Raw genomic sequence first — 27,857 nt, forward strand, 5'->3', positions numbered from 1 at the left:
AAACACACACCACTCTCACACAGAGAAGCAGAGACAAACAGTCATAGTGACAAGGACAGACAAGAGACAAAAAAAACAGAGATACAATAAACACTGTGATTGAGATAGACAGGCAGAGGACCATATATTGTAAAGAGTTTGCATGAAGCAGGGACCAATGGAAGGCCACAGACTCATGAGCTCTTGGCAACAAGACAAACACACATGCTGATGAGAGTGAAGCAACAAGATGGTCGTTCTGTTCTCCCGTCTGGCTCTCTCTCTCTTGCTTTTCAGTTATGTACCCAATAGGTCTCTCAGGTCACTGGTCTTTTAAATATCCCAAAGTCTAGGACCAAGAGGCATGGAGAGACAGCCTTTAGTTACTATGACCCCAGCTTCTGGAATAGCCTGCCAGAGAACCTGAGGGAGGGCAAAATTGTGGACATATTTAAGAGATCTTAAAACATATTTTTAGCTTTGCTTTTCCTTTGGGTGCTTTTTAGCTGTTCAGTATGTGTCATTCTTTTGTTTTTATCTTATGGTTTGTTGTTTAGTGAATATTTCAGCTTTTATTGTTGTATTCATTTTTTCCTGTAAAGCACATTGCGTTGCATTCCATGTCTGAAATGTACCGTAGAAATAAAACTTGATTTGAGTCTCTCTCTCGCCACTCCAGAGCCTGGAGGCAACTCCTCAGAAACAGGCCCATCTGGTCCGACACCTCTGACCAACACACACACAAGTTTGTGTACTCTCTCGCACAGACACAGACACACTAGAGCAGGTTCCAGAGAGAAGGCTGGTGACCAGTGATGGGGAAGAGTAGTCTTTCAGTGCTGATAGTTTGATAGCAGGCCAGCACTAGTCTCTTAGAACACGGCCTAATGATATCTGACAAATACAGGCAGCACTGAGCTGAGGAAGGACATCATCCACTGACAAGGCCATGGGTCTCCCTGTACGTCAGTAAGGCAGCAACCACAGATAAAATAAACACACAAACACACACACTCTCTTCCTCATTAAGTGATATGCGACACAGTAGAATGCTCTGGGTCAGTTGAAAGAGAGTCTGTACAGTTAGTGTCTGTCCCAGGGGAAAGTGCCCCCCAAAAAACCTCTACAGTCATATAAGAAAGGGATAGACAGAGGAAAGGGGAGGAAGAGAGAGACAGGGAGAGAGGCTAGCCCCTATCATGTCTGAATTAATTAGCAGTGCTGCTGGGGCAGCTGGTAGCAGCCCTGTCATAGATACAGCCTAGACCCCTTGTCTCCACGGTACCCAGACCATCGTCATGGCGAGGGTATCGCCGTGGCAGCCAGCAGAAGGTTGTCTGTGCCCTGCGCTCTGGCCTAAGTGGACACTAACACACACACAAGCACAAAGTCAACAGATGCCTCTAAGTGAAAAGGATGACTTGGTGGCCCTTCAGGGTTGTCACTCACTTACTCAGACCATTGTCCCTGGTTCCTGTCCTGGGGCAAAGTCACAGCCAAGCTCCCTCCGAACCCCAGTCTTACTGTAGCCCTCTCCCTTTCTGACACCCCCTCCATGCCACTGCCCCTGACGGCCAGTCATGACAGACATTGGGGGAGACGGATACAAGCTTTGATACCTCACCCCCCCTGGACCCCTCGCTCAAACCACTCCCTAATTAAAATTCAGCATCAGATCATCAGGTCTGTTAGCGAGGAACGAGGACAATATCATCCCCTTGGTGACATGATACAGAACACTGTGAAACAGAGACAGGAAGCAGCAAATCCCCAAACAAAATTAGACTCAGTCTGCTTTTGGCCGTTGATTCTAGTAGGCACCACAAAGTTTAAGATGGGGTTGCACTTAGAAAAGAGTGCGTCATGAACAAGATAAAAATGACTAATCTTTCTCCAATTAAAACCCCACAACTCATTGAACAAAACATGTATCTCCATTAAACCCCACAACTCATTGAACAAAACATGTATCTCCATTAAACCCCACAACTCATTGAACAAAACATGTATCTCCATTAAACCCCACAACTCATTGAACTGAATGTGTCTCTCCATTAAACCCCACAACTCATTAAACTGAATGTGTCTCTCCATTAAACCCCACAACTCATTGAACTGAATGTGTCTCTCCATTAAACCCCACAACTCATTGAACTGAATGTGTCTCTCCATTAAACTCCACAACTCATTGAACTGAATGTGTCTCTCCATTAAACCCCACAACTCATTGAACTGAATGTGTCTCTCCATTAAACCCCACAACTCATTGAACTGAATGCGTCTCTCCATTAAACCCCACAACTCATTGAACTGAATGCGTCTCTCCATTAAACCCCACAACTCATTGAACTGAATGCGTCTCTCCATTAAACCCCACAACTCATTGAACTGAATGCGTCTCTCCATTAAACCCCACAACTCATTGAACTGAATGCGTCTCTCCATTAAACCCCACAACTCATTGAACTGAATGTGTCTCTCCATTAAACCCCACAACTCATTGAACTGAATGTGTCTCTCCATTAAACCCCACAACTCATTGAACTGAATGTGTCTCTCCATTAAACCCCACAACTCATTGAACTGAATGTGTCTCTCCATTAAACCCCACAACTCATTGAACTGAATGCGTCTCTCCATTAAACCCCACAACTCATTGAACTGAATGCGTCTCTCCATTAAACCCCACAACTCATTGAACTGAATGCGTCTTTCCATTAAACCCCACAACTCATTGAACTGAATGCGTCTCTCCATTAAACCCCACAACTCATTGAACTGAATGCGTCTCTCCATTAAACCCCACAACTCATTGAACTGAATGCGTCTCTCCATTAAACCCCACAACTCATTGAACTGAATGCGTCTTTCCATTAAACCCCACAACTCATTGAACTGAATGCGTCTCTCCATTAAACCCCACAACTCATTGAACTGAATGCGTCTCTCCATTAAACCCCACAACTCATTGAACTGAATGCGTCTCTCCATTAAACCCCACAACTCATTGAACTGAATGCGTCTCTCCATTAAACCCCACAACTCATTGAACTGAATGTGTCTCTCCATTAAACCCCACAACTCATTGAACTGAATGTGTCTCTCCATTAAACCCCACAACTCATTGAACTGAATGTGTCTCTCCATTAAACCCCACAACTCATTGAACTGAATGTGTCTCTCCATTAAACCCCACAACTCATTGAACTGAATGCGTCTCTCCATTAAACCCCACAACTCATTGAACTGAATGTGTCTCTCCATTAAACCCCACAACTCATTGAACTGAATGCGTCTTTCCATTAAACCCCACAACTCATTGAACTGAATGCGTCTCTCCATTAAACCCCACAACTCATTGAACTGAATGCGTCTCTCCATTAAACCCCACAACTCATTGAACTGAATGTGTCTCTCCATTAAACCCCACAACTCATTGAACTGAATGCGTCTCTCCATTAAACCCCACAACTCATTGAACTGAATGCGTCTCTCCATTAAACCCCACAACTCATTGAACTGAATGCGTCTCTCCATTAAACCCCACAACTCATTGAACTGAATGCGTCTCTCCATTAAACCCCACAACTCATTGAACTGAATGCGTCTCTCCATTAAACCCCACAACTCATTGAACTGAATGCGTCTCTCCATTAAACCCCACAACTCATTGAACTGAATGTGTCTCTCCATTAAACCCCACAACTCATTGAACTGAATGTGTCTCTCCATTAAACCCCACAACTCATTGAACTGAATGCGTCTCTCCATTAAACCCCACAACTCATTGAACTGAATGCGTCTCTCCATTAAACCCCACAACTCATTGAACTGAATGCGTCTTTCCATTAAACCCCACAACTCATTGAACTGAATGCGTCTCTCCATTAAACCCCACAACTCATTGAACTGAATGCGTCTCTCCATTAAACCCCACAACTCATTGAACTGAATGTGTCTCTCCATTAAACCCCACAACTCATTGAACTGAATGCGTCTCTCCATTAAACCCCACAACTCATTGAACTGAATGCGTCTCTCCATTAAACCCCACAACTCATTGAACTGAATGCGTCTCTCCATTAAACCCCACAACTCATTGAACTGAATGCGTCTCTCCATTAAACCCCACAACTCATTGAACTGAATGCGTCTCTCCATTAAACCCCACAACTCATTGAACTGAATGTGTCTCTCCATTAAACCCCACAACTCATTGAACTGAATGTGTCTCTCCATTAAACCCCACAACTCATTGAACTGAATGTGTCTCTCCATTAAACCCCACAACTCATTGAACTGAATGTGTCTCTCCATTAAACCCCACAACTCATTGAACTGAATGTGTCTCTCCATTAAACCCCACAACTCATTGAACTGAATGTGTCTCTCCATTAAACCCCACAACTCATTGAACTGAATGTGTCTCTCCATTAAACCCCACAACTCATTGAACTGAATGTGTCTCTCCATTAAACCCCACAACTCATTGAACTGAATGTGTCTCTCCATTAAACCCCACAACTCATTGAACTGAATGTGTCTCTCCATTAAACCCCACAACTCATTGAACTGAATGTGTCTCTCCATTAAACCCCACAACTCATTGAACTGAATGTGTCTCTCCATTAAACCCCACAACTCATTGAACTGAATGTGTCTCTTCATTAAACCCCACAACTCATTGAACTGAATGTGTCTCTCCATTAAACCCCACAACTCATTGAACTGAATGTGTCTCTCCATTAAACCCCACAGCTGTACATCTGCTTTTTTTGTTATACAGAAATAACAAAACATGTCGAAAAGCTGTTTTGTTATACAATGTACATGTAGCCAGGTCAAACATCCTGACCTACAGTTCACAATGCTCCCACGTAGGGAAATAGAGCCTGCTATTCGGTGTGTGTGAGTGGGACATGTGAGGACGCGGTGTCCAAGTAGGCTACACGTGTGTGTGTGTGGAAAACATCTAAATCACAGGTAAGACATTCAACTTGTTTAGTATAGTCTGTTTGTAACTCCACTCACTACTTGCAGCTGTATAGTCCGTTTAATGGTGTTGTTGGTCTTGGCTAGCTTAAAAATGTTCTGATCGGTAGCTAGCTAGCACTCTCACTCAAGTGGCTGCTAGCATAGTCATGAAAAAAGGAATGAGCCCTCCAACAGTGTTTCCCATCGGTCCTAGGGACCCCAAGGGGTGCGTGCACATTTTGGTTTTTGCCCTAGCACTACACAGCTGATTCAAATAATCAACCCCAGGACTGAGTTTGGGAAACGCTGCCCTACAATATTATGTTTTTCTAAGTTGTGATAATGCAGCCAATTTTGAACAATTATCTTTAGACATGTTGTACTTTTCTTAAAACAAGCAGACGACAAGAAAATTGCATTTGAAAAAGGTTCCGTTTTTGCTTTGAGCAAAACGGGGTAACCTAGGTAACCACAGGTTGTTTTCCCCACAGGTGGGCAGGGTTGCGACGTTCTATCTAATACCAACTGGGTCTATTGTCCCACTTTAGGACCTTATATGCAGAAAAAAAAATTCTCTCTCTGATATTATTGGAACAATCCTCTGTGACATCACCAATCAGCGATCACTAAATTAAAAATACCATGATGTCAACATCTTCAACAATACCATCAGTGCAATCCCTCAAATAATGATAATCTCAAGGCTTTGTCCAACCTCTACATCCAATTATTTGACTGCCCTGCCACATGGTTCCAATCAGCTGATCCAGGAACAGAACAGCCATACAGCCTCCTATCCTGGGTTGAATAGACTGATTATAATTAAACTCAACTTCATTGAACTGATGAGGTTGAGGAGTTATTAAAAAAAGGGAAATTGATTGCTCTCCTTAGAGCGTATTTTAGGGTTTTCAGTGAGAGTGATGCATCTGTGTGAATGGATGTATTCTGCCTCTCTTCACACACACACACACACACACACACACACACACACACACACACACACACACACACACACACACACACACACACACACACCTCAAACAGCTTTGCCCCATTGTTCAGTCAGCTGCAAAGCCTGACCCGGGGGACTTTGGCCGGAGGATTGATGATCAGATACCGGCCCTGGTCCTGTCGGAAAATGATGACATTTTTCACCCAGAAAAGGGTCCAAATGGCAGGTGTCAGGGGCCGTCAGTCTCACGCTTGGTGCTAGGAGGCTGGAAGCGCCCAGTCAGCGTGGGGCCCCGCCAATGCCACACTCCAGCTGCCACCGCAGAGCACGTCTGAAAAGAGCAAGGTCTCACAGCCACTCACATCAATCTGGTGGCAGACGCTCGTCACACACACACACAGACACACAGTCACTCACACAAACATGTCACACATGTTTAACACACACACACACACAGCAGAAAGCGTTGGTGCCCTAAGGGGAGAGAGATTGCTATGCTTGGCCACCAGTGGGGCAGCAGGGTGGCACATTGTTGGCCACCTGTGAGTCCCCACAGCCCCCACTCAAACCATATCTATCTACTGGTCAGCCTGGGCACAAACTGTTCATAGCCGGCCTCCTTTACGACTTGTGTACATTTTGAGAGGGGGGACATGTCTCTCTAGTCTAATGTTCTTATCCATCTGGTAAATGTGCAATTACTCATATTGGCTTTATTGTGCATCTTGGTTTCCATTCTTAGTTTCTATTCCATCTCAATCTTAAAACTGAGCTTGAGACCACTTAAAATAAGTCCTTCTCATAGATATACACACACAACTGATTCCTTGGGCCAATTTAAGGAGAGTGACTGCTATTGCAAGCATTCAGATGTGGCATTGAGGTTTCCATGTTTTGATGTTTCTTTCTCTCTAATGTCCAATGGCCATAAAGTCCTTCAAACGGCCCAGCAGAGCCAAATGAAGCGTGAAATGTGCAGTGCAGTAAAAGTGTTATTGCTGGAGATTGGCTCCAGCCACTCTGAGTGGCTGAGAGACATACGTATGGAAATGAACACACACACGTCTGTGGGGATTTGACGCTTTGAGTTCGTGGCGACAAAGAACCTTGCTTCATTCTCACAAAAAGCTACCATCCATCAGTGCAGACTGCATTATAGTCCATGACATCAGCATATCTTTGCGTATATTAGGGAAAATATAAACAGAGTACTGGTAAAAGCTTACTCATTAAGAACGACTATAGGGTTATGATTATGTATGCGTTATGGTTGACAAGAAATATACCGCTAATGTACCATACAAGTGTCAGGCATAAATGTATGTCGGATAAGATGTTCAAGTTGATTATACAGTATGTGTATGTGGATGTGTATAGGAGAGATGATGTAACAGTCCTTAATACAGAGCTCTTGGGAAGAGAGCGAACAAGGGATACTCAGCGACAGCAGAGGAGGACACCAGGACGTGTTTCTGAGGCGCTGCTGGGTAAAGGAGCGGTCAGTGGAAGTTGGAAGAGCGCCCCAGTCCGTACCACAGTCAAGACCCCCGTGTCCGTCAGTCTGTCCTTTGTGATTCAGACGGCTAACCTTCAGTGGGCCTCTAGCCTCCTGGCTTTTCTCTGTAATTATCCAGGATCCTAATCACCCTAGCCAGGATCCTTGCCTGCCTGCCTGGCTGGCTCCCTCCAGGGCCCAGGCCACATCATCATGGACCAAACCCCCCTAAGCCAGCAGTGATCTCATTCCACCAGGAGCAGGGTGGGATCAGAGAACAGTGATTACCTGAAGACAGAGTGGAGTACGGCCAAGGACAGAGCCTCACTACCACTAGTAGTACTACAGTGAGGCAGGCAGGCTGGGACGTCAGGCCTTATACACTCTGACAGTACAGGGACTGTAGGGAGAAGCTGCTTGTTACAGAGCCACTCACTGACAGGACTCATCACTACTCATCTCTCTCCACGCCACTGGTTCCTGGACAGCAGTTACTTGGCTATACACGGAGCTTCGGACCTGGGCTGAGGCTCACAGGCTTAGAAAGGGGAGGACAAAAAAAATCTCCAACTAACACGGTCATCGGTTTGGCATTTAAGGTGAACTCACCAAACATTCTACTCCTGCTTGAAATCAGTAATCTCTGTTACATATCGCTCTCTTTCTTAAGGAAATGTCACAAAACCTCTGAACACAAACCACCGAGCAGCGGTGCCTTGTCACCCCATTATGGTGGCTACTCAACAAGACACAGCAAAACCTCAATACAACCCCAGACTGGATGGACAGACATACTGACAGATATAGACAGAGAGAGAGTGTCTTGGTCCATATCCTAGCCTTCTGCCCAGTGCAGAGTGAAACTGATCTGGAGAGACTGGCTAGCCGGTGGCATTGGGGATCGGCCTTGGGGTCTCTGATACTGGGCGGAGGGGGGTGAGGTTTGGGGGGGGGGGTCATCTCTGTTCTTGTCTGCCTTTAGGAGTGACAGGGGGGCAGTGAGGGGGACATGGTTCCCAAGCGGTCAAGGGAACCAGGCACTCTGTATCATGACTACTGCCCAGAGATCTACAACTCTGTTCTGATGGGGTTAATGTCAGCTGAGCTTGTCCTTCATATGGACACCCACCGGCCACGCCATGATGCCATCTCCTCCATGTCCAGTTATACACATTCTCTATCTCAGTCATACCCAGTGCTTCATTTGAGCCGGATCCTGTTTGCGATGTAAAAATTCCAATAAAGTGTTCATTTTGGGGCGGCAGGGTGGTTAGAGCGTTGGACTAGTAACCGGAAGGTTGCAAGTTCAAACCCCCGAGCTGACAAGGTACAAATCTGTCGTTCTGCCCCTGAACAGGCAGTTAACCCACTGTTCCTAGGCCATCATTGAATGGTTAACGCAACATTGTAGCCTAGAGACCAACGCATGGCCGTTGCTGTGTTGAGAGAGAGAGAAGCACACCTGAATTTCTCTCATAACCAGAGTGAGTTGAGCCTCCCGAGTGGCGCAGCGTTCTTAGGCACTGCATCGCAGGGGGTAAAAAAAGGGGATAAAAAGTACTAAAAATATCTACAGTGAGATTCACTAAAATGCTATAATTCGGAATACTACACCAGGAGTATAATTTAGCCACAGAGGATCAATATAGCTTATTAAAAACAACGCAGGTTCCCGAGTGGCGCAGAGGTCTAAGGCACAGTGTCACTACAGCCTGGGGTTCAAACAGCCGTGACCGGGAGTCCCATAGGGTGAACCACATTTGGAGAGACTGGGTGGACCACATTTGGCCCAGCGTCGTAAGGGGAGGGTTTGGCCGGGTGTTTTCCTCCGGGACTCTGGTGCGGCTGGCTTCAGGGTTAGACAATAAGGTGTTAAGAAGCGCGGCTTGGCTGGTCACGTTTCTGAGGACGCATGACACGACCTTCGCCTCTCCCAAGCCCGTTGGGGAGTTGCAGCGATGAGACAATATCGTAATTGGATCGCAAATGGATATCACGAAATTGGGGAGAAAAAAGGGGTAAAATGACAGACACATTTATTTTTTAAATACCTAGCTGTGGATTGTGCGTAGCCCAATCACAAGGCATAGCCTAAAGTCGGGACCGCGTGGCAAATCTGTTAGTGAAAAGCATGCAGACAAAATAGGCCTTTCACAATATTTCATATACAATCGTATACAGTTTGGAAAGCAAATGGCTCATGCTGAAAAGAGAAGACTAATCTATCTGTAGGCTACCAAAATATTTTATAAACTTCCAAATAGGCATATTGCGAACAGCATTGTTTAACAAAGTAAAACAAGAGAGCACATCGGCCATCACCGGTGAGTGAGCTCCGCATCATTGGATGAGTCAGTGAAACTGGAAAGCTTTTTTAGGGCTATAATCTCCTCATATTGTGCAATATGTGTCTCTCCGCACACCTAGGCCTAGGCTATTGGTGGATTCAAGACAAGGTCGTCTCAGTTTGTCAGTGTCAAAGTAGCCTGTCATTTCGATCATTTGTATGGTATTAAAAAATATTCAGTCATTTAAAATGATGTAGAATTGCATGAAATGCGTTTTTAAAAGGCCACATTTTTTTGGGACCCTAGGCTACAATCCCCCATGTGTGCAACTTCTGCAAGCACTTCTACTCTACTGCTCTATGCCACTACACAAAACGTTAATAACGCCTGCAATGCTTTATTATAAAGGTGTCCTTTTTATTTAGCATTCCGGTTCCTTCAGAGCACCCCAGGTCACCCCTCTATCACTTTTTGTTCCGGCACCCCCTGATCTACAAATTAAGCCCCGTCTTACCGCATCCTGAGTGCCAAGAGGGCCTGCTGTAGCAGAACCCGAACTAGAACTGAAAACCTGGACTGTCTTTGTGTGGACTGCTTTCAAAGGTTATCCTAAATGTTATCCTAAATGTATTAAGTCAATCCAAGCATGAAATCAACAAACCAACTGAACTCCTGGAACATTTCAAGGGACAAGAGGTATATCTAGTACTCTAGGTTCACAGCTCCATAGCCACTAGACCAGCGGAACTGGCAGAAGTTAGGACACACTGTAACCCTGGCCTGGTAGACAGGGAGGTGGGGGGTAGGCGGGTGGATGTCACCGCGTTGCGCTCGTCTCAGTGACACATCTTAGGTCACTGTCATCGGCTGGTATCCAGCACTGAGGGCTGCCTATCTGAGAGCTGGACACAGGGAGAGAGGAGCGTCCCCTGTCCAGCAGCCGCTGAGCCCTGAGAGGGCGTTTATGCCCTGTGACAAAGGCTGAGTGTTCGATGGCCTGCTGCTAATACAGCGTGACAGAGAAGGTCACACTGTGGAGGGACTGGGCCTGTCAACCGGCCATCCACTCACACTTGATAATGAGACTGGGAAGGTACGTGTGGCGGGCCACCATGACGAGAACACACGTAGAGTACAGGAGGAATACACACACACTGCTCACAGAATGTTGGACATATCTGAAGTGACCTATGGGAGTACTCCTCACCCCACCCTCCTTCACCCTAGGGCTGTGGCATGAAATTTCGTCAGCCGGTGATGGTCAAGCAAATAACAGCCAGTCTCACGGTAATTGACTGTTAATCAACATAAACATATTTAGCATCTCCTGGCTTCCACGCATAGCCTACAAGCCACTGATGCAGACCTATGGAACAATCCATGTATACCAGCCTACACCATCACAATAAATCAATGATTTATTTTAGACAAGTCTAAAGGAACATGATATGAAGAAAATGTAGTCTATTTCAGAAGAACAGAACAGCATACTCTGAGTTGTCCTTATGTTATTAGGCCCTGATCTGGCTATGCCATATGGCTGTGGGCTACACTAGTTTATTTAGCAGACAAGATTTGCTTAGAGCTCTGTGCCATCACTAGCTGGCTACCACCGGCTTACTCAACCCTGCATCTTAGAGGCTGCTGCCCTGTGTACATAGACATGGAATCACTGGTCACTTTAATAATGTTTACATACTGTTTTACTCATTTCATATGTATATACTGTATTTTAGTTAATAACACTCTGACATTGCTCTTCCTAATATTTATATATTTCTTAATTCCATACTTTTAGATTTGTGTGTATTGTTGTGAATTATTTGATACTACTGCATTGTTGGAGCTAGTAACATAAGCATTTCGCTACACCCACAATAACATCTGCTAAATATGTGTGTGACCAATACAATTGTATTTTATTCATATTATTTTTATAGTATGAAGAAAACCATTGAACATAGCTGGAAAAAAATAAAGGATATTTTCTCCAAACGATCTGAGGGAGTGAGCACATGCGCCTATTCTGTGTTGAATGGTTAACAAAGAAACAGGTCCTCCTATACGCTTAGAGTTAATGTAACTTTAGTTGTCATACAAACGTTGGGCTATGTAAAAAATGCTATACATTCTAAGGCTGCATGATGTGAGGCGCAGGCTGTACACACTTCATCAGTCTCTCATTCACAATTTGACAAGCACTTGATAATGCCTCAAATTTCCCGGCGGCATCCCCTTTGTGTGACTGAAATGCCCCTAAAAAAATCCATGCCTTTTGCGACCAGTGGCCATTAGGCAACTTGGGCTGAATATAATAATTATAATTTCCTTCTCCTGGCTGCGTGCTCCGTGATCGGGTCTTTGTCACAGGCTACAATTGAAGACAGAGACATCGGGGATGCAACTGTGCGTGTCCTTATGCAATTCCGAGGCGCATATAGAAGCTATGGGAAGAACTGTCCACATTTACTTTTTGTCAGCCAACAAGATGAGAACAGCAAAAGCACTAGCCTATGTCAATCTACTATCCCCCATAGCACAAAAGTTGACCTATTTTATTCTACCTAGAAATAAATATTCAAAACCTAGTCTGGGACAGTTGTGGGATGCGATAGATCCCAAATTAATACAACCACCAGCATCAAAAAACTTGTTTTCGGGAAATAAGGCTGACAACAGCTCAGAACATTTAGCTTAAAATGTTGATACACTATTAGGCTATTTCTTCACATTATAAGCACATCAATGCGCAAACGGCAGTAGGCTATAAGCACAAATGTTTCATTAGCGGGAAAACACGTGATTATGAAATGTAATGCTTTTATTATAAAAAGGTGCATTTTTATGGTGAAAATGATCTTCCCCAAACTTTAAACTCACATGCTGCTTATGTACACCAGTTAGGCTCTACACCCCTTGTAAAGCGGAATAATGTGCTTTATTTTAAGAAGTTATTTGGCCACTTTAGCTGTGATACAAACCTTTAAAAAAGCTATGGGCTGGGCTACATGAGGTGTGTGACTGATTTGAAAAAGTCGCAAGCTAGGCATTATTCACAAGTGATAATACATCATTCACAACTGATAGGCTAATATTGTCACCCGTCAGACTATTCTTGATTTAATCTTGTCTTCACATATACTAAATAATATATGTGTGTGAAATTGTATTTATTTAGAATGGACCATTATCATGCACCTGTAACGAAACGAGGGAAGGGGAGAAAAAAATACATATCATCTATGCACTTAAACAGCGAACGGAGGATGCTTTTCCCCGTGGTCTATTTTCATGCCAGCCAAGTAGGCTTTACTCCTGTTGTAAGAGAAGCAATGTGCTTAATATTACGAGAAAAAAATTAGTAGCCTATAGAAAGCTGATGGGATCCTCCTCTTTTTAAAAGGAGGCCACCACTCTGTTTCCTCATGCAATTGCATAGCCTATAGAAATGTTGTGCAACATGGGCTCTCGTGAAGTGTTTGATTAGATTTTTGATAACATTTGCATTGATGTCAGACTGATTAGAGTGCTGAGTATCAGGCAGTTAGCCAGTTTGGTAGGCTACACCAGCAGCAGCATCAAAGCTTGGAGAAGCCTAATTACTGTGACTAAATGTTCATGTGGAATTTGACTGCTGTTGTGGTGGTAATACGGTCACGGTAACCGCCCTACTCCAACCCACTCTGTGGGGTAATTAGACTAGTGAAAGCTCAGACATAATTAAGACACAGCGCTCCCTCCGAAAACAACACTATCTATCTGCAGGGATCAGAGGCAGAGGTGGGCTGTCAGACAGAGCAGGGGGCAGGGATCCGAGGTAGCGGTGGGCTGTCAGACAGGACAGGGGGCAGGGATCAGAGGTAGAGGTGGGCTGTCAGACAGGACAGGGGTGAGGGGCAGGGATCAGAGGCAGAAGAGGGCTTTCAGAAAGGACAGGGGTGAGGGGCAGGGATCGGAGGCAGAGGTGGGCTGGCAGACAGGACAGGGGTGAGGGGCAGGGATCAGAGGCAGAGGAGGACTGGCAGACAGGACAGGGGTGAGGGGCAGGGATCAGAGGCAGAGGAGGGCTGTCAGACAAGACAGGGGTGAGGGATCAGAGTGAATAGCCGTGGAGGCAGCAGCAGGCTGCAGACAGGCCATAGTGTGGGAGGAGGAGAATCCCACAGCTCATATGTCAGATCAGACTCAATGAAGCCAAGCCACCACACCAACTCCTCTATAGTTATGGTACATATAAAGTGCCTTCCTCTGCCATATAGGCTACTGTGCCTATATTGAAGCTAATTCAAAGAGAGAGCGAGTCAGAGAGAGATGCAGTGCAAAGAGATGCACAAGAGCAAAGACAGGAGCTGTCGAGAGAGACGTGGCACAATGACAAGGACTCCATTCATGGTCAGAGAGGGAGGCTCAACTCTATCTGAGCCATCTAAAGATGGCACAACTACCTTGAAATACAGCCAACCACAGCCATGTTTTTTTTTATGTCAATGACAGTCTTGCTCGAGTTACGCACATGGATCTGAAGTTAGAATTCAACCAGTAATGAAGCTCTAGAATGGGACTGGAAGTAATAAAGTAGTCTTTACCGTACAGCCAAAAGCTACATGATGTCAGATCACTGTTATTAAAGACAAATATAAAATCCCAGGAGTGGACTAATTGAATGGATAAAACTATATAAAGTATGACATTTTCTTCTTCACTTGGCTATACTATTTCAAATTAAATTATTTAAATCAAAATATACTATTTAATTCACTTGATTATTATTCCTTTCTTCTCATTGCTTGAATTAGTAACTGTAGTAGAGGAAAGGGAATAGAGGTGAAAGGGTAGTAAGGTATCCTAGAAACCTCTTGTACATCACAGTCTTTGGTTACCCAACAGGAATGTTGTACGGCAGGAAATAGAGCTGAGATTTATTTTGGATAGATTTTTTGTATTTTACTCCCCTTTTCTCCTCAATTTCGATCTCGTCTCATCGCTGCAACTCCCTAGGATTTTCAAGATATCGATAATAACGATAAGTAGCATTTACTAAAGGAATGTAAAGTTTGAAATGAAGTAATTCTGTGAATATGGTGCATTGCTTACGGGACAATTGATAGCTACAACACTCCATGCAGCAGTAGTTGTAAGGATAATATTTTAAAAACTAACTGGTGTACATTAATGTAATTCAGTCAAATTATCATGATATGGATTTTTGTCCACATCTCCCAGCTCTAGTAGGAAAGGTTTTCCTGGAGATCTGGTGAACATCAGGAATAGTGTGGACAGGCACACAGGAATCCAGAGACACACATCTGTGTCCAGGCTGGAGGTTTTACCCGTGACCCCTACCCCTGCCCAGGACACAATTGCCCTACATACAGTGCGCACACACACACACACACAGTAGAAAAAAAGGTTTAAAATCAAATCGTATTTGTCACATGCACCGAATACAGGTGTAGACCTTAGTGAAATGCTTACTTACAAGCCCTTAGCAGTTTAAGTGCAGGCTTATGTCAGCGTGAAACACCACACTATAGCTGGGCAATATGGACAAAAATATATCACAATAAATTGCCTGAATTGATGTGTTAGCGCTAAATATAATGACACATTTATAACATTAATGTGCACCACAGTTGTTTTTTTATCATTTAAACTACCACTAGTTTGATGGTTGTAGCCATCAATTGTCCCATTAACAATCACCCATATTAATAAACGTATTTAATTTCTTTATTATAGGCTACTTATCGTAATGAACAATATCAGCAAAATGCCTTCGTTAACTGATCGGTATGGTCAGTGTGGATCATTTTCAGTTGATGGTCCTAGCTCTTCACAACACAAAGATAAGCTCAACTGCAGTCTGAAAAGACTACACTCCTCAACTTCAGTGAGCAGGTTAGCAGGTGAAGACAGAAGATGACTGCCTTATTAACATGAGTACATCTAAAAACTCACTCAACAGGCAGACGCCTCCCTCCACCCACTCTCCCCTATGCCTCCAGTCCACCAAGACCCAGTCACACACACGGAGTGATGCAGCAGGCCCCAGAGAGCCCGGGTTGCCGTGGCCAGGGTAGGGGAGTCCCGGAGGCTCATTTCAGTGTGCCGGCTGCTGGCGTTGGCTGTCATTCCACAGGAGCAGCCAGGCGGAAGGGCAGAGGGGAGGAAGGCTGGGGGGGACGTGGGGATAGGCATGGTGGTGAGCACAGAGGGGTGGGGGGTGCACCTCAAGGGGTTCTGATCAAGCTGTGGCACAGGGAGACAGATAGCAGATGGTACAGATGAGGCTGCCTCTTTAATTAGATTGGCGCGCAGGAGAAGTGGTTGAAGTGTGTGTTCCTGGGCTGAGCCAGAGCAAGAGAGAGCACAGAAACACACACAATTGTTTTTACATAACTTCTCAAGTTCACACAGGCATTCAACATAAGTTACCACTTAACGGAAGAATAGTATCATATGATATTGTATAATACAATCAAAATAAGTATACGATACTCATCCATGATGTTATTCACTATAATGCTTGTTCAACTCAATCATCTCCAAGACATTTGGTTACAAGAAATCTGGGGTTTGCAGACTCTAGCTTTTTTGGAGTAAGAATATGTAATATCTAGTTGCAAGCTTATGTACAAGACACATATGTTTTTTCCATTCAGAGCAGTTCTGAGGAAATTCACTTAGCGAGAGGCTCCGGTCGAGCCTTTCTTCACAGCGAAATACGAAGAATAATTGCATAGATTCGCCCAAAATAAAAATCACTATAAGGAGAGAACTGTTTCCAGTTGCTAAAACAGTCTGAGGGGAAAGCGAGGAACAGAGCAGCTCTCGCCACAGTGTTACGGATGGGCCACATTTATCATGAGGAGATTAAATAAACTGTGTGGAAGTCTGGCCTTGGTTGGAGTGCCGATAGGCCTTTGATTTAAGGCTCTGCGTTCTAATTTTTCACCCACAGGATTCACAGAGGCGTAGAGAGTGTCTCGCCACGTCAGTGAGGAGATTCACTGAGCCACGCTGCCTGACAGTCAACTCCCCACCAAAATGAACTTTGTGGTTGGCATGACTGTTGTTGGTCAGGTGCGGTCAAAGCGAGCAGCCCAGCATCCTGGTCTTCTGATGTGTCGACCGCCAATCTGGCTCATCATCATCATCAAGAGGATTTGGCGGTTGCCCGGGTCAACCAGGGGTCGATCAGCAGGACCAAAATCCTCGTGGGAGGTGGAGTCACCAGTGCTAAAAAGGTAATTCCTCATCACTAATGATCCTTCCCTTGACTTCAAATTACAATACCATAAAAAGGACTTAGGGAAAACCACAGCCCTCCTCAAGGAATGGAACTCTGGAAATCCAGGAGGCTGGAACTATTTTAAGCATTTTGGGGGGAATAGATTTGATCAAGCTGTTAAGAGCGAAATCCTGGGAAATATCTGGAGAGAAACTAAGTGTCTCTGCCTCACTCCAACAGGGACATGTCTCTGCCTCACTCCAACAGGGACATGTCTCTGCCTCACTCCAACAGGGACATGTCTCTGCCTCACTCCAACAGGGACGTGATGCTTTCACACATCTAAGACTGTGGAGGGTTCCAGAAACACTGTCTGGACCCACTCTGGTCAGGGTCAGACTACAGTCACCTTGTAGTACCAACGGAACCCTCAACCCTGTCTGCTCCAACATGGGACAGAGCCTAAACTAACTACTCAATGATTGACTTTAAGTGGGCTTGGAGAGAGACATGGCTGACAGTGGGGCTAGATGTGTGCTTAATAGAAATACCCTCATTCTTTGGAGAGGAGAGAGTATTAGAGAGACCAGTCTGATAAAAAGTAGAAACCCACAGACAGAGCACAGCCTAGTCTAGAGGGAGAGGCTAATACAGGACAGCCATTCAACACCACATAAAAGGGAAGTTAGACATTCCTACATGTCACAAGTTACAACTAAGCCATTTTAGAACTAAATACAGCTATTATCTGGAGGTGGATCTCTTGCTACGATGATGTGTTCCAGTTTTCCAGCTTTGAAAAGAACTGTCCCAGTAGAACCAAGTTAAAGCAAACTTAATAAACAACCAGAGATTTCAGCTTTGACCATTTAGTTGGGAATAACAAAACACTGGCTTTCATGGGAGTCACGTGAGCCCGTAGGGGCTGAATATGTGTAGGAGAGTCTATGTAAACCTTATTCTGGGCTGGTGAGTGAAATGGATCCACTTGTCTCACAGCTGCTGTAGAGGTCCATTTACACACAATAGAATTCGAGCCTAAAAGTGCAGAGGCAGACACCGTTTCTGGGCCTGGCAGCAGCTAGCGACGAAGAACACAATACCCAAAGCGCCACCACCACCTCCCCCGCCATACACAGCCACATCTGAGTGGTTCTGGGCTGCAATCCAGTCCTGACCCAAAGTCAACAAACAAACGTCGGCGCAAGAGAGACGATCAGAACTCTAGTGGTTATTTGGGTTGGACGGGATAGTGCTGCATTGTGCTGCGCTGGTTACAGCGCTGGATGGACTGCCAGAGATATTTGCTCTTAATTAGAGCCATTCAAACAAAGTCCAGATGACATTTAAAACCTACAAGAATGACCCATTCCAGGCCTGGCCCATATCCTTTAGCCTAGCCACTCCCCCGCCCTATTTCCCCATGCTAACCCTATTTTGTTACCTTTGTTCATTTTATTGATGAGTGAAGCTCCCTACATTTAACATTTTAATTGTCTTTTGAATGCTGAGAGGAACCCGTAGGCACCTCCTCTTAGTGACATTGACTCAGTTCCCTAGGTAGCCTACATCCAGTAGGAGTCTACACTTAGGACTTTACCTGGGGACATACAGTAGGAGTCTACACTTAGGACTTTACCTGGGGACACACAGTAGGAGTCTACACTTAGGACTTTACCTGGGGACACACAGTAGGAGTCTACACTTAGGACTTTACCTGGGGACAAACAGTAGGAGTCTACACTTAGGACTTTACCTGGGGACATACAGTAGGAGTCTACACTTAGGACTTTACCTGGGGACATACAGTAGGAGTCTACACTTAGGACTTTACCTGGGGACACACAGTAGGAGTCTACACTTAGGACTTTACCTGGGGACACACAGTAGGAGTCTACACTTAGGACTTTACCTGGGGACACACAGTAGGAGTCAACACTTAGGACTTTACCTGGGGACATACAGTAGGAGTCTACACTTAGGACTTTACCTGGGGACACACAGTAGGAGTCTACAGTAACGACTCTGGTCTTACCAGTATGACACGTCCAGAGGCTGGAAGAAGCGTCGGCTGATGAGGTCAGCAAAGAAGGCCTCAGTCTCTCGACAGGCTGTGCCGTTGCCGATAACCACCGTGTTACAGCTGTGTGTATGAAAGAGTTGACGGAGAGTGTGAAAAAGAAACCAGAAAACATTGTGTTCTATCAACAAAAAAAGGGATTCATTTATCTATTTCTGTGAATATTCAAATACTCTTAAAAACCTCTTGATTTCACTTTGATAAGTAGTGTTCTTTATCTTAGTGATATACACTACACAATGTGCCACAGTTGATTTAAACTAACACACCAGATGCAGTACCTGTATCTGATCATCAGATGGCGCAGTTTGTCTGCCTCTCTGTTCCCCCCTGAACCATGGAGGTACACCACATCTGTGAATAATATCTGACCTGGGACAGAAAGGAGGGGTGAGTATGTAAGATGGACAAATGCTTCTGTATCACCAAGACTGAGGAATAAAGAAGACGCTCCTACTAGCTTTATCACAGGATCTGACCCAGGAAGAGAGACAAAAAGAGCAAGTGAAGATGATTCTTTAACAAGGGAAAGACTCAAGGTTAGAAACCTCTTTTGCGAGGGGGACCTGGAAAATGGAATGGATGAACTAATACCATTTCCATACAAGTATGCTGACCCAGACCTTACTTTGTTGGCTTGGATAATTTCCTTTCAGCACTGTTCAAGCAACTATGCTTGCTTCGGCTAAACTAAGCTAAGCTCAGCAGTGTGAAAAGGCCATTTTGAGTATACTCCTCCTGTTGCACTTCTCCCCCAGATCTGTCCATTCCTGTGCCTCTAAGGTCGGACGGACAGACAGAGCTGGGTCGTTCCACGAAAAGAGAGCCTTTTGTGTCCATTTGATATTTTAAGTAGAAATTGTGCACCAATATTGCATTTTAAAAGCCTGTTTTATTAAATGAAGTGTCCTTTAATATAGACTACATGGAGAAGTCAATAGATTTTATATATGAATAAAGGCTTGCTATAGTGCCAACATTCAGCATTTTGACATGTCCCTCCGTCAACTCGGTCACTTCTAGGAAGATTTCAAACCACTTAATCTGTCTCCAGGTTTCACCATCATTGTGAAGTCCTAGTTATCTTGTTGCTTTGACAGTCATTTCTGAAGATAATTATTTATTTAATTTAATTATTATTATTATTTTATTTAATGTGATTCATTTACGTATGCCCCTTATTTTAAAATCAACCCTGTTATGTGAACTGTACTCTCGTTTTAATATAATGAAACAATTCATTTTATATATATATTTTTTTCTTCCAAAGAAACATTGAACATCTAATACACTTCTCAAAAGGCACCGAATTGGTGGAACGACTCAACTGCTGCCGTCTCCTGTCAGGCTGATGGGACACCACTGATCCTATTGGAAGGCTCCGATGAGAGGTCATGTGACCACGCACCCCCAGACCTGTCATGGTCAAGCTGAGTGTGTGTGTATGTGTCGATGCGTGTCTGTTTGCGTGTGTTTGCTGCAGGGTAGATGCCATAACACAGGAATGCCAGCTGACAAACCCCCGCCGGGTTGGCAGCCTGAACTGTGGCCAGGCCATCAGCTGCCCAGGAGGAGGGCCCAAACGTGGCCCTGCATGGGGCCCCGCCCACAGAGGCCCGGTGGGAGGAATGTCCATCAGCTCTGTGGGGTGGAGAGGAGAGGGCCCTTGCTCCTCCAGTAGTACAGACTAGTAGACTACACAACAGTATAGACCAGACATGTGTGACTGGTCTTTGCAGATATGCTAGGATGTTTATTTTCACATAGAATGAACTACTGGGACAACACATTTTCTCTAAACTAGAAGCAGTCTTTTGACTGAAACACCAATCTTCCCCCTATACGCAGAAACTCAGAATGGAAGAGGGGCATGTTAGTATGGGTTCTTACTGGTAGGGGAGAGGACGGCCAGTTTACAGCCGTGTCTGAACCCTGGGTCCACGCCCATGATGACACGGCCTCTCACAGGACACACCAACAGACGCTGGCGCAAGTTGCGCACAAACATGGCTATGGACTCCTTCTCCGCACTAACCGTCAGCTTCGCCCTGACAGACAGAGAGAGACAGGGGGTATTTAAAATACAGTACAGTAAAGTCAAATTCATTCGTGGAACACACACACAGAGTTCAGTACAGACCTGTAGCTTCTGCTGAGCAGGGGTAATAAGAGTCTTTTGTACGAGTCCTCCACTGCGTCTCGTAAGATCTTCATCAGCTCCTCTCTAGTGTAACCATTGGGTTTCCATCTACAGAGGAAACCAAAAATTGGTTTCTGACAATATATATATATATATATATATATATATATGGATGCACGGTATCCCCTTTGGTGTGAATCTGCTGTTTTACAGTTATTCTGTCAATCTTGTTTTCACTGTTTTGACCTTTCTCTTGATCAGGAAAGGATTGGTTACATGTGTGGCTTCAGTAAAATACAGGTCCTCTCACATTCCTTGCCCTCATAGGTTACAGTACAGCTCCATGACTAAATAAAGTCTTGGGTTGACATTTCTACACCACCATCACTTAAAACGGGATATTTGTCACTATTATTGTTATGAATCGGATGCCTGGATAATTTCAAGAAACTAACAAGTTAAGCAGATATTAAAATAGAATGAAAGAAACATTTTACAAGAAAAGGATTTAACAAAATACATTTTTTTTTTTTATGTTGGGGGAAAATTAATATCTCCTCACAAACCATTTTAAAATCACAAAAAAATACTAATGTATTCAATTGATACACTTTCCATGATAAGCAAGTACACCTTTAGTAGGAATTTGTCACATTGCTGGGTAGATATGCATTTATGTAAGATATAATATATGATTTATAATACAATGTTATTCTCAAACAATTAATTCAAGAAATACAGAAATTAAATATGCTAAAAAACAAAATGCATATATCTTACCTTTTACCAGATTGAAAACAAATTCATTCACGAGAGAGAGAAAAAAACTGGGCCTTGGTCTATATCTCACTCAAATTTCATTTTCTAAAACAACAAAATGTGTCAATTTGTGTTTTCTTGTATATCAACAAATTAGAATAGCATATTATGGTCTACTTCAAAACAAAATAAGTGTATGTGCTGTTATGAAAATAATCTCATGTGCTGTTTCATTTACTGTGGTGTTTTCATTTTATTTCACTGTGAAAAACTCCTTTTCAGGGTCAATATTGTTGTACAGTGCAATATGATGCATTTAAAAGCATGATCATAAGATCTTTAAAATAATATTTTGAGAGCTCTACAGCATACAGTACATGTCGAAATATGTAAAAAAAAATATATATATATATATATATATATATATATATATATATATATATATATATATATATATATATATATATATATATATAAAAACATTCTCCATTTGGGAATCTATTTGAACTATTTTGAAACAAGAGACTGGAAAACTATTTTTACCAACACCATAAAAAGCCACTGAGCTGTGAATGTAGAGAGGCATTTTCACATTGACGACTCTATGATCTTTACTGCATTGAATCCAACTTGTGAGTGAGGGTTCATTTCCACAAAAACATTGTCAATTATTATTGCTAAGCCATGTTATGCATAGTATTTTACAAATATTTTATTTACACAAAGAGAAAGAAGCTAACTTCGACTTTATCTGTGGCTTTATGAGCTTTAAAAGACAAAACACGGGTATTTAATAACTGCATGGAGCTTTGAGTTACTTTCCGTGTCTGTTATAGGGAACGATGCTCTAGAAGGGGCCACTGTAACCAACGCAGAAACATGAACTGTGTGACTATACATGAACCGGACTCCCACATATGCCCTTCACACCTGGGGGACAGACTGCAAACGGCCACCACTGTTTTGACACCACCGTTACAGGCTGGTACAGGGCACAGACAGAGAGAGGGAGCAGGAAAGTACAGGAGAGAGAAGTTCAAGGGCTCTGTGTGTGGGGGGGGGGACCGACCTGACGTTGAGACACCACCCACAGAAGTCGCTCTTCACACAGTCAGGGATGTTGACCTTCACTGTCAGAATCTTCAGATTCTCCCCTCGGTTAATGGCCAGGGTCTGCAAGAAAAACATAACCTGTTGAGACAGGCGACACACGGCACAGACCCCCACGCCCCCTACCCCTCACACACACTTTCCAAAAACAGCACAGAAAGCCAACCCACGCCACACTGGCACGGACACACACACACAGTCTGCTCACACAGTCTACACTATAGAAAACCTCCCTGCTCTCTCCCACTAATTCCTCCATCTAGCTAGAAGGAAAGGTGGCATGCTGTTAAGCAAATAGTTTTAAGTGTCTGACCTTTTCTGAGGAAAACCTTTTGAAGAGAAAGGGAAGAAATGGCCCGTCAATCTGGATTCGATGCGGAAGAGCCAAGTTGACAAATCCCCCCCCCCCACATCCTACCAGCCTGCCACCAAGCAGTCACCACATCCACCCCCGCCCTCCACATCACAACAGCTAATGGCCAGATCGAGACAGAAATTAATGCTGCAAGAATTATGATGAAAATTATATTTCCTTTTTTGGCATGTTCCCCCTTGAGCTTTTCTGTTCGCTGGGTGATTTCTCATGCGATATTCATCAAATCTGAAGTTTTGCGTGCGATCGAACAAAGTCGGACAAAACATCCAACAAACTTTCATGTCCTCCCCCACATACTTTATTCCTCCTCACTGAGTGGGGTTTCTCTAAGGGACAACTGAGTGGAGAACGCCATAAAGAAAAACAGACAGATGTTCTGTCAGAGAACAGGCATCTATCCCAGTCCTGTCTGTGTTGGTGAATCAGTGTTCTTTAAAGAGGATGACCTGGGTGAGAATGTTGGAGATGACGGCTGTGACAGCTACCTGAACGCTGGCCACAAGACACCCCCTTGCCACGCGTCCTCCATCGCTCTGGGCCTGGCAGGACGGCTAGCTACCTCTATCACCAAACACCATTGAAATCAACACTCCAAGCGCCACAAATGTAGATGGCAAGGGGGCGTAGCATAATACCCAGTAATGTGAAAAATCCCAATCACTCCTTTATGGTTTCCTCTCCATCACACACTCCAAGAAACCCTTTCCACAACTAGGAACAATGCTAAGCCAAATTGATAGCATTTAAGTGTAGAACGCAGCCAGAACTAGACAGAAAAAAAACATTTCCCATGCTATGATGTGAACTACATCACATCTGCCTGAGATTTAATGAGTTTGGCAGATATTAAGAGGTTGTTACCAGACAGTCTGACAAATTCAATCCTTCCAATTTTTCCTACTGCAGGACATGCAAGTTCAGTATTTACATTATTAAGATAAAGAAAAAAGACATTTCCAACATATCATGTTCTTCATAAACAATGAAATCATAATTGGAAAAATATGAGGAATGTCAGCTACATTAATGAATATTATTTTTAAGACTGAGCGATTCAGATTCAATATTTACTTTCTAAATAAGAGTAAGGAATGGTGAATGTGTTGCTTGTTGAACTGGGCGATAGGCAGGGCTCAAAGAAAACAAGACGATGTGGTGAACTTTTAACTCCTTATCTTTTCATTTTCAGAACAAACACACACAACATGGGGGTTGCGATACACCAATGAGTGTTCTCAAGAAAAAATAAACTTGATCCCATGTTTTATAGGGAAACATTTAGTTTTAAATAAATATCATATTAGTTTTGGGTTGAATAAAGACTTGTTTTCATTATTTGTATAATCGTGTTAGAATCATAAATATTCAATATAATACTGATATTATCGCAGCCAAAAATAATTTAAGCATTGCATATATATAAAAACACACACACAAGTATATTAAACATTAAGAACACATTCCTATTATTGAGATGCACCCCCCTTTTCCCCTCAGAACAGCCTCAATTCATCAGGGCATGGACTCTACAAGGTGTCAAAAACGTTCCACAGGGATGCTGGTCCGTGTTGACTCCAATGCTTCCTGTGGTTGTGTCGAAATGGCTGAATGTCTTTTGGGTGGTGGACCATTCTTGAAATTGTTGAGCGTGATAAATCCAGCAGCGTTGCACAAACTGGTGTGCCTGGGACCTACTACCGTACCCCGTTCAAAGGCACTTAAATATTTTGTCTGGCCCATTCACCCTCTGAATGGCACACATACACAATCCATGTCTCAAGGCTTAAAAATCCTTCTTTAACCTGACTCCTCCCCTTCATGAAGTGGATTTAACAGGTGACATCAAGAAGGGATCATAGCTTTAACCTGGTTTCACCTGGTCAGTCTATGTCATGGAAAGAGTAATGCTCATAATGTTTTGTCCACTCAGTGTCTATCTATATCTATAAATGTTCCATACAGTAGACTCAACATCTTTCACTTTAAATGTCAACCTACTGCATATCTCTATGTTACTGTATTGTTTTACCGTGATGGAATAATCTGTAATGGCCCTAAAACAAATGCCTTATGCCATTGTTGATTGGCAATAAAGTCTGAATTAAATGGAATCCAAGCTAAAGAATGAAACATACTGTGATTATTCTAAAACGAGAGAATGAAATCACATTATTCCCTTAGCCTATATTTGAACTGTGACTTGACAAAAAATAATTACCACTCAAATAAATGTGTAATCTCATAAAATAACAATGTTTTAACTGAAATAAAATAACGGGGGAAAACATCCAAATTACAAGATCCCTCGGACTAGTCTTGGACAATTTGTTTTAATGCTAAGTTTATTTTTGAAATTGTAGATAATCATTAAACCATAATTTTAAAATGGCAAATGTCCTGTTTCTCTATTGTTATAAAGGAAATGTAGCTCATACACACACATACATACAACCACACACACACGCACATCTGGCTGCGCGTAATGCAAATAGCTGCCAGTCCAACTGCAGAGAACAGGCATGTATTTCCCCACCTGTCCATCACAGCCGGTCTATAATTGAGGAAGCAGACAAATCTAGGTCCACTACACTCCAGGCCAACCACAGACAAGAAGATTAGAAACCAGTTGGAGACGCAAAGGGAATTAGAGCTGTGGATAGAAAAACAAATCCATAATGGCATATTCCAAAGTATAAGCAAGACGTTAATAGCTATGGAGAGGCACTGTTGATGCACTCTAACTATGGCTAAAATTGAGTTTGTCATTATGATGCCCTGTTGTTAGTATACATTCAACTATGGTGGGAAGATAAACTGTGGTTGTAAGTTGTAAGTAATTATTAGGAAGTAATCAATAATGCTTAATGGACTCACAAACTATACATATAACTAAATGTGTTGTGCAACACAGAAAATGTATATAACATGTTTTCTAAGCATTTAGTAATTGAGGGAATACTTCCTAATAATTACTAAATGCTTAGAAATCATGTTACATGCATTTTCTATGTTGCACATCACATTTAGTTATATGTATAGTTTGTGAAAGAGCCCAAGTGACCGCAACCATTTCTGTTCTGAACATGGCACACAAAGCCAACGTACAGCCCATCTCTAGGATCAATACTTAAAACGGTGAAACGTACAACTAGACTCGACGGGCTAACCCTGACCATCTGAGAAAAATAGTGCAACTCCAGCTGCATCTTAGTTTAATAGCAACAGTGCAACTGAGCAAGAAGCACTGAACAATGGATAATCACCTATTTCCTTGACTTTTCCAAATGTCTGTCCTAAGAGAGCAGAGGAAGTAGGATCATGTTGCTCTGTGTAGTCAGTGTTGTGGTGCAGGCAAGAACCTGTGATTGACCCTCCCTGGCAGGGAGGGAAGGGACAGCTGGAGGTCCTGGGTGTGAGGCGGCGTGAGGCGGACGCTAAACAATCAATCAGGCCAGCTGGTCACCTGACACCAGCCTTGTCACAACGCATCGGTCACCCCCGGGAACACACCGGTCACAACGCAGGGCCGCAGTACTGTTGACCGTACCCACTTCACCTCTCCACCATCACGCCTGTCAATCACAGGGAGGACCAGGCACGCACAGGGTAGACAGTCACACCTACTCTACAATGTGGTGTGTGTACATTAATACATCATTGTGATAGTGTTTCTTTGAGTGTTCAGTCAGGTCTTAAATACCTGTGTAAACCGATGGAATTGATACTGACGGTTAAATGCAGATTTCCCCTTTTACTTATTTTCGTTCCACTGCACCTGCACTCATTAAAAGTAATTATACAGTTTGTTTCTGCACTTCAAGAGAGTTAAAATGTTCGACAAATTGAATCTGATATTGGCTAATACATTCCAAACGGCATACAACTTCAACTGCCAGTTGACAACCTGTAAGAATTGTTGTGTACTGTGTAGTTGGTTATGTGTAGGCTGACAGTAATTCCCCGCAAAAGGACAATGTCTAGAAGTCCAGAGGAAATAGAAACTCAGTGGTCTTTAGAAATATCAACTCCACTGACTCAGATTAGAGAAATTGTTGTCTAAATACCTTCACAGTACAGATGAAGAATAGAGTTAGCACAAATATATGTATATATATATATATTGATGATCAATCATACTTTTAGTGCCTATGCTTATAAAATATTTGAAAAAAAGTGATGTTTCAACAGAAATGCATTTTTTCAACCCATTAAAACAACAGCATTTAGAATCAACTAATTCTATAACTAAGTGTTCAGTTTAAAGTGTTATCTCCAGGTGCTTCTGTACCCAGCTGCATAAATACATACCACAACTTAACACCCTTAATACACTGCCTGCCTGACTGCGGCTAGCCTAATGTGCTAAATTAAAAAGCGAGTACTGTATGTGCGTACACATGCCTCCTGTCACAACACATACAACAACCTTTCCCCTTTAAACATGACGCCAAGAAAAGGTTCATTTTTGCC

The 27,857-nt window shown here is 43.3% G+C and overlaps 1 protein-coding gene across 5 annotated transcripts in view; it reads right to left on the reverse strand.

The window, feature by feature from the left end:
• LOC139376856 (S1 RNA binding domain 1) overlaps positions 1 to 27,857 on the reverse strand; it is a 98,907-nt gene that overhangs the window by 56,145 nt on the left and 14,905 nt on the right. For all 5 annotated transcript variants that reach the window (XM_071119817.1, XM_071119820.1, XM_071119819.1 and 2 more), the window contains exons 10-14: positions 22,971 to 23,074; positions 21,143 to 21,250; positions 20,893 to 21,050; positions 19,284 to 19,374; positions 18,958 to 19,065 (exon numbers count right to left, since the gene is read on the reverse strand). In XM_071119817.1, the coding sequence (XP_070975918.1) occupies positions 18,958 to 19,065; positions 19,284 to 19,374; positions 20,893 to 21,050; positions 21,143 to 21,250; positions 22,971 to 23,074 (569 nt within the window). The remainder of the gene's footprint in view (positions 1 to 18,957; positions 19,066 to 19,283; positions 19,375 to 20,892; positions 21,051 to 21,142; positions 21,251 to 22,970; positions 23,075 to 27,857) is intronic.

The sequence above is a fragment of the Oncorhynchus clarkii genome, chromosome 20 (assembly GCF_045791955.1).
Source record: "Oncorhynchus clarkii lewisi isolate Uvic-CL-2024 chromosome 20, UVic_Ocla_1.0, whole genome shotgun sequence".
Taxonomy (NCBI): Eukaryota; Metazoa; Chordata; class Actinopteri; order Salmoniformes; family Salmonidae; genus Oncorhynchus; species Oncorhynchus clarkii.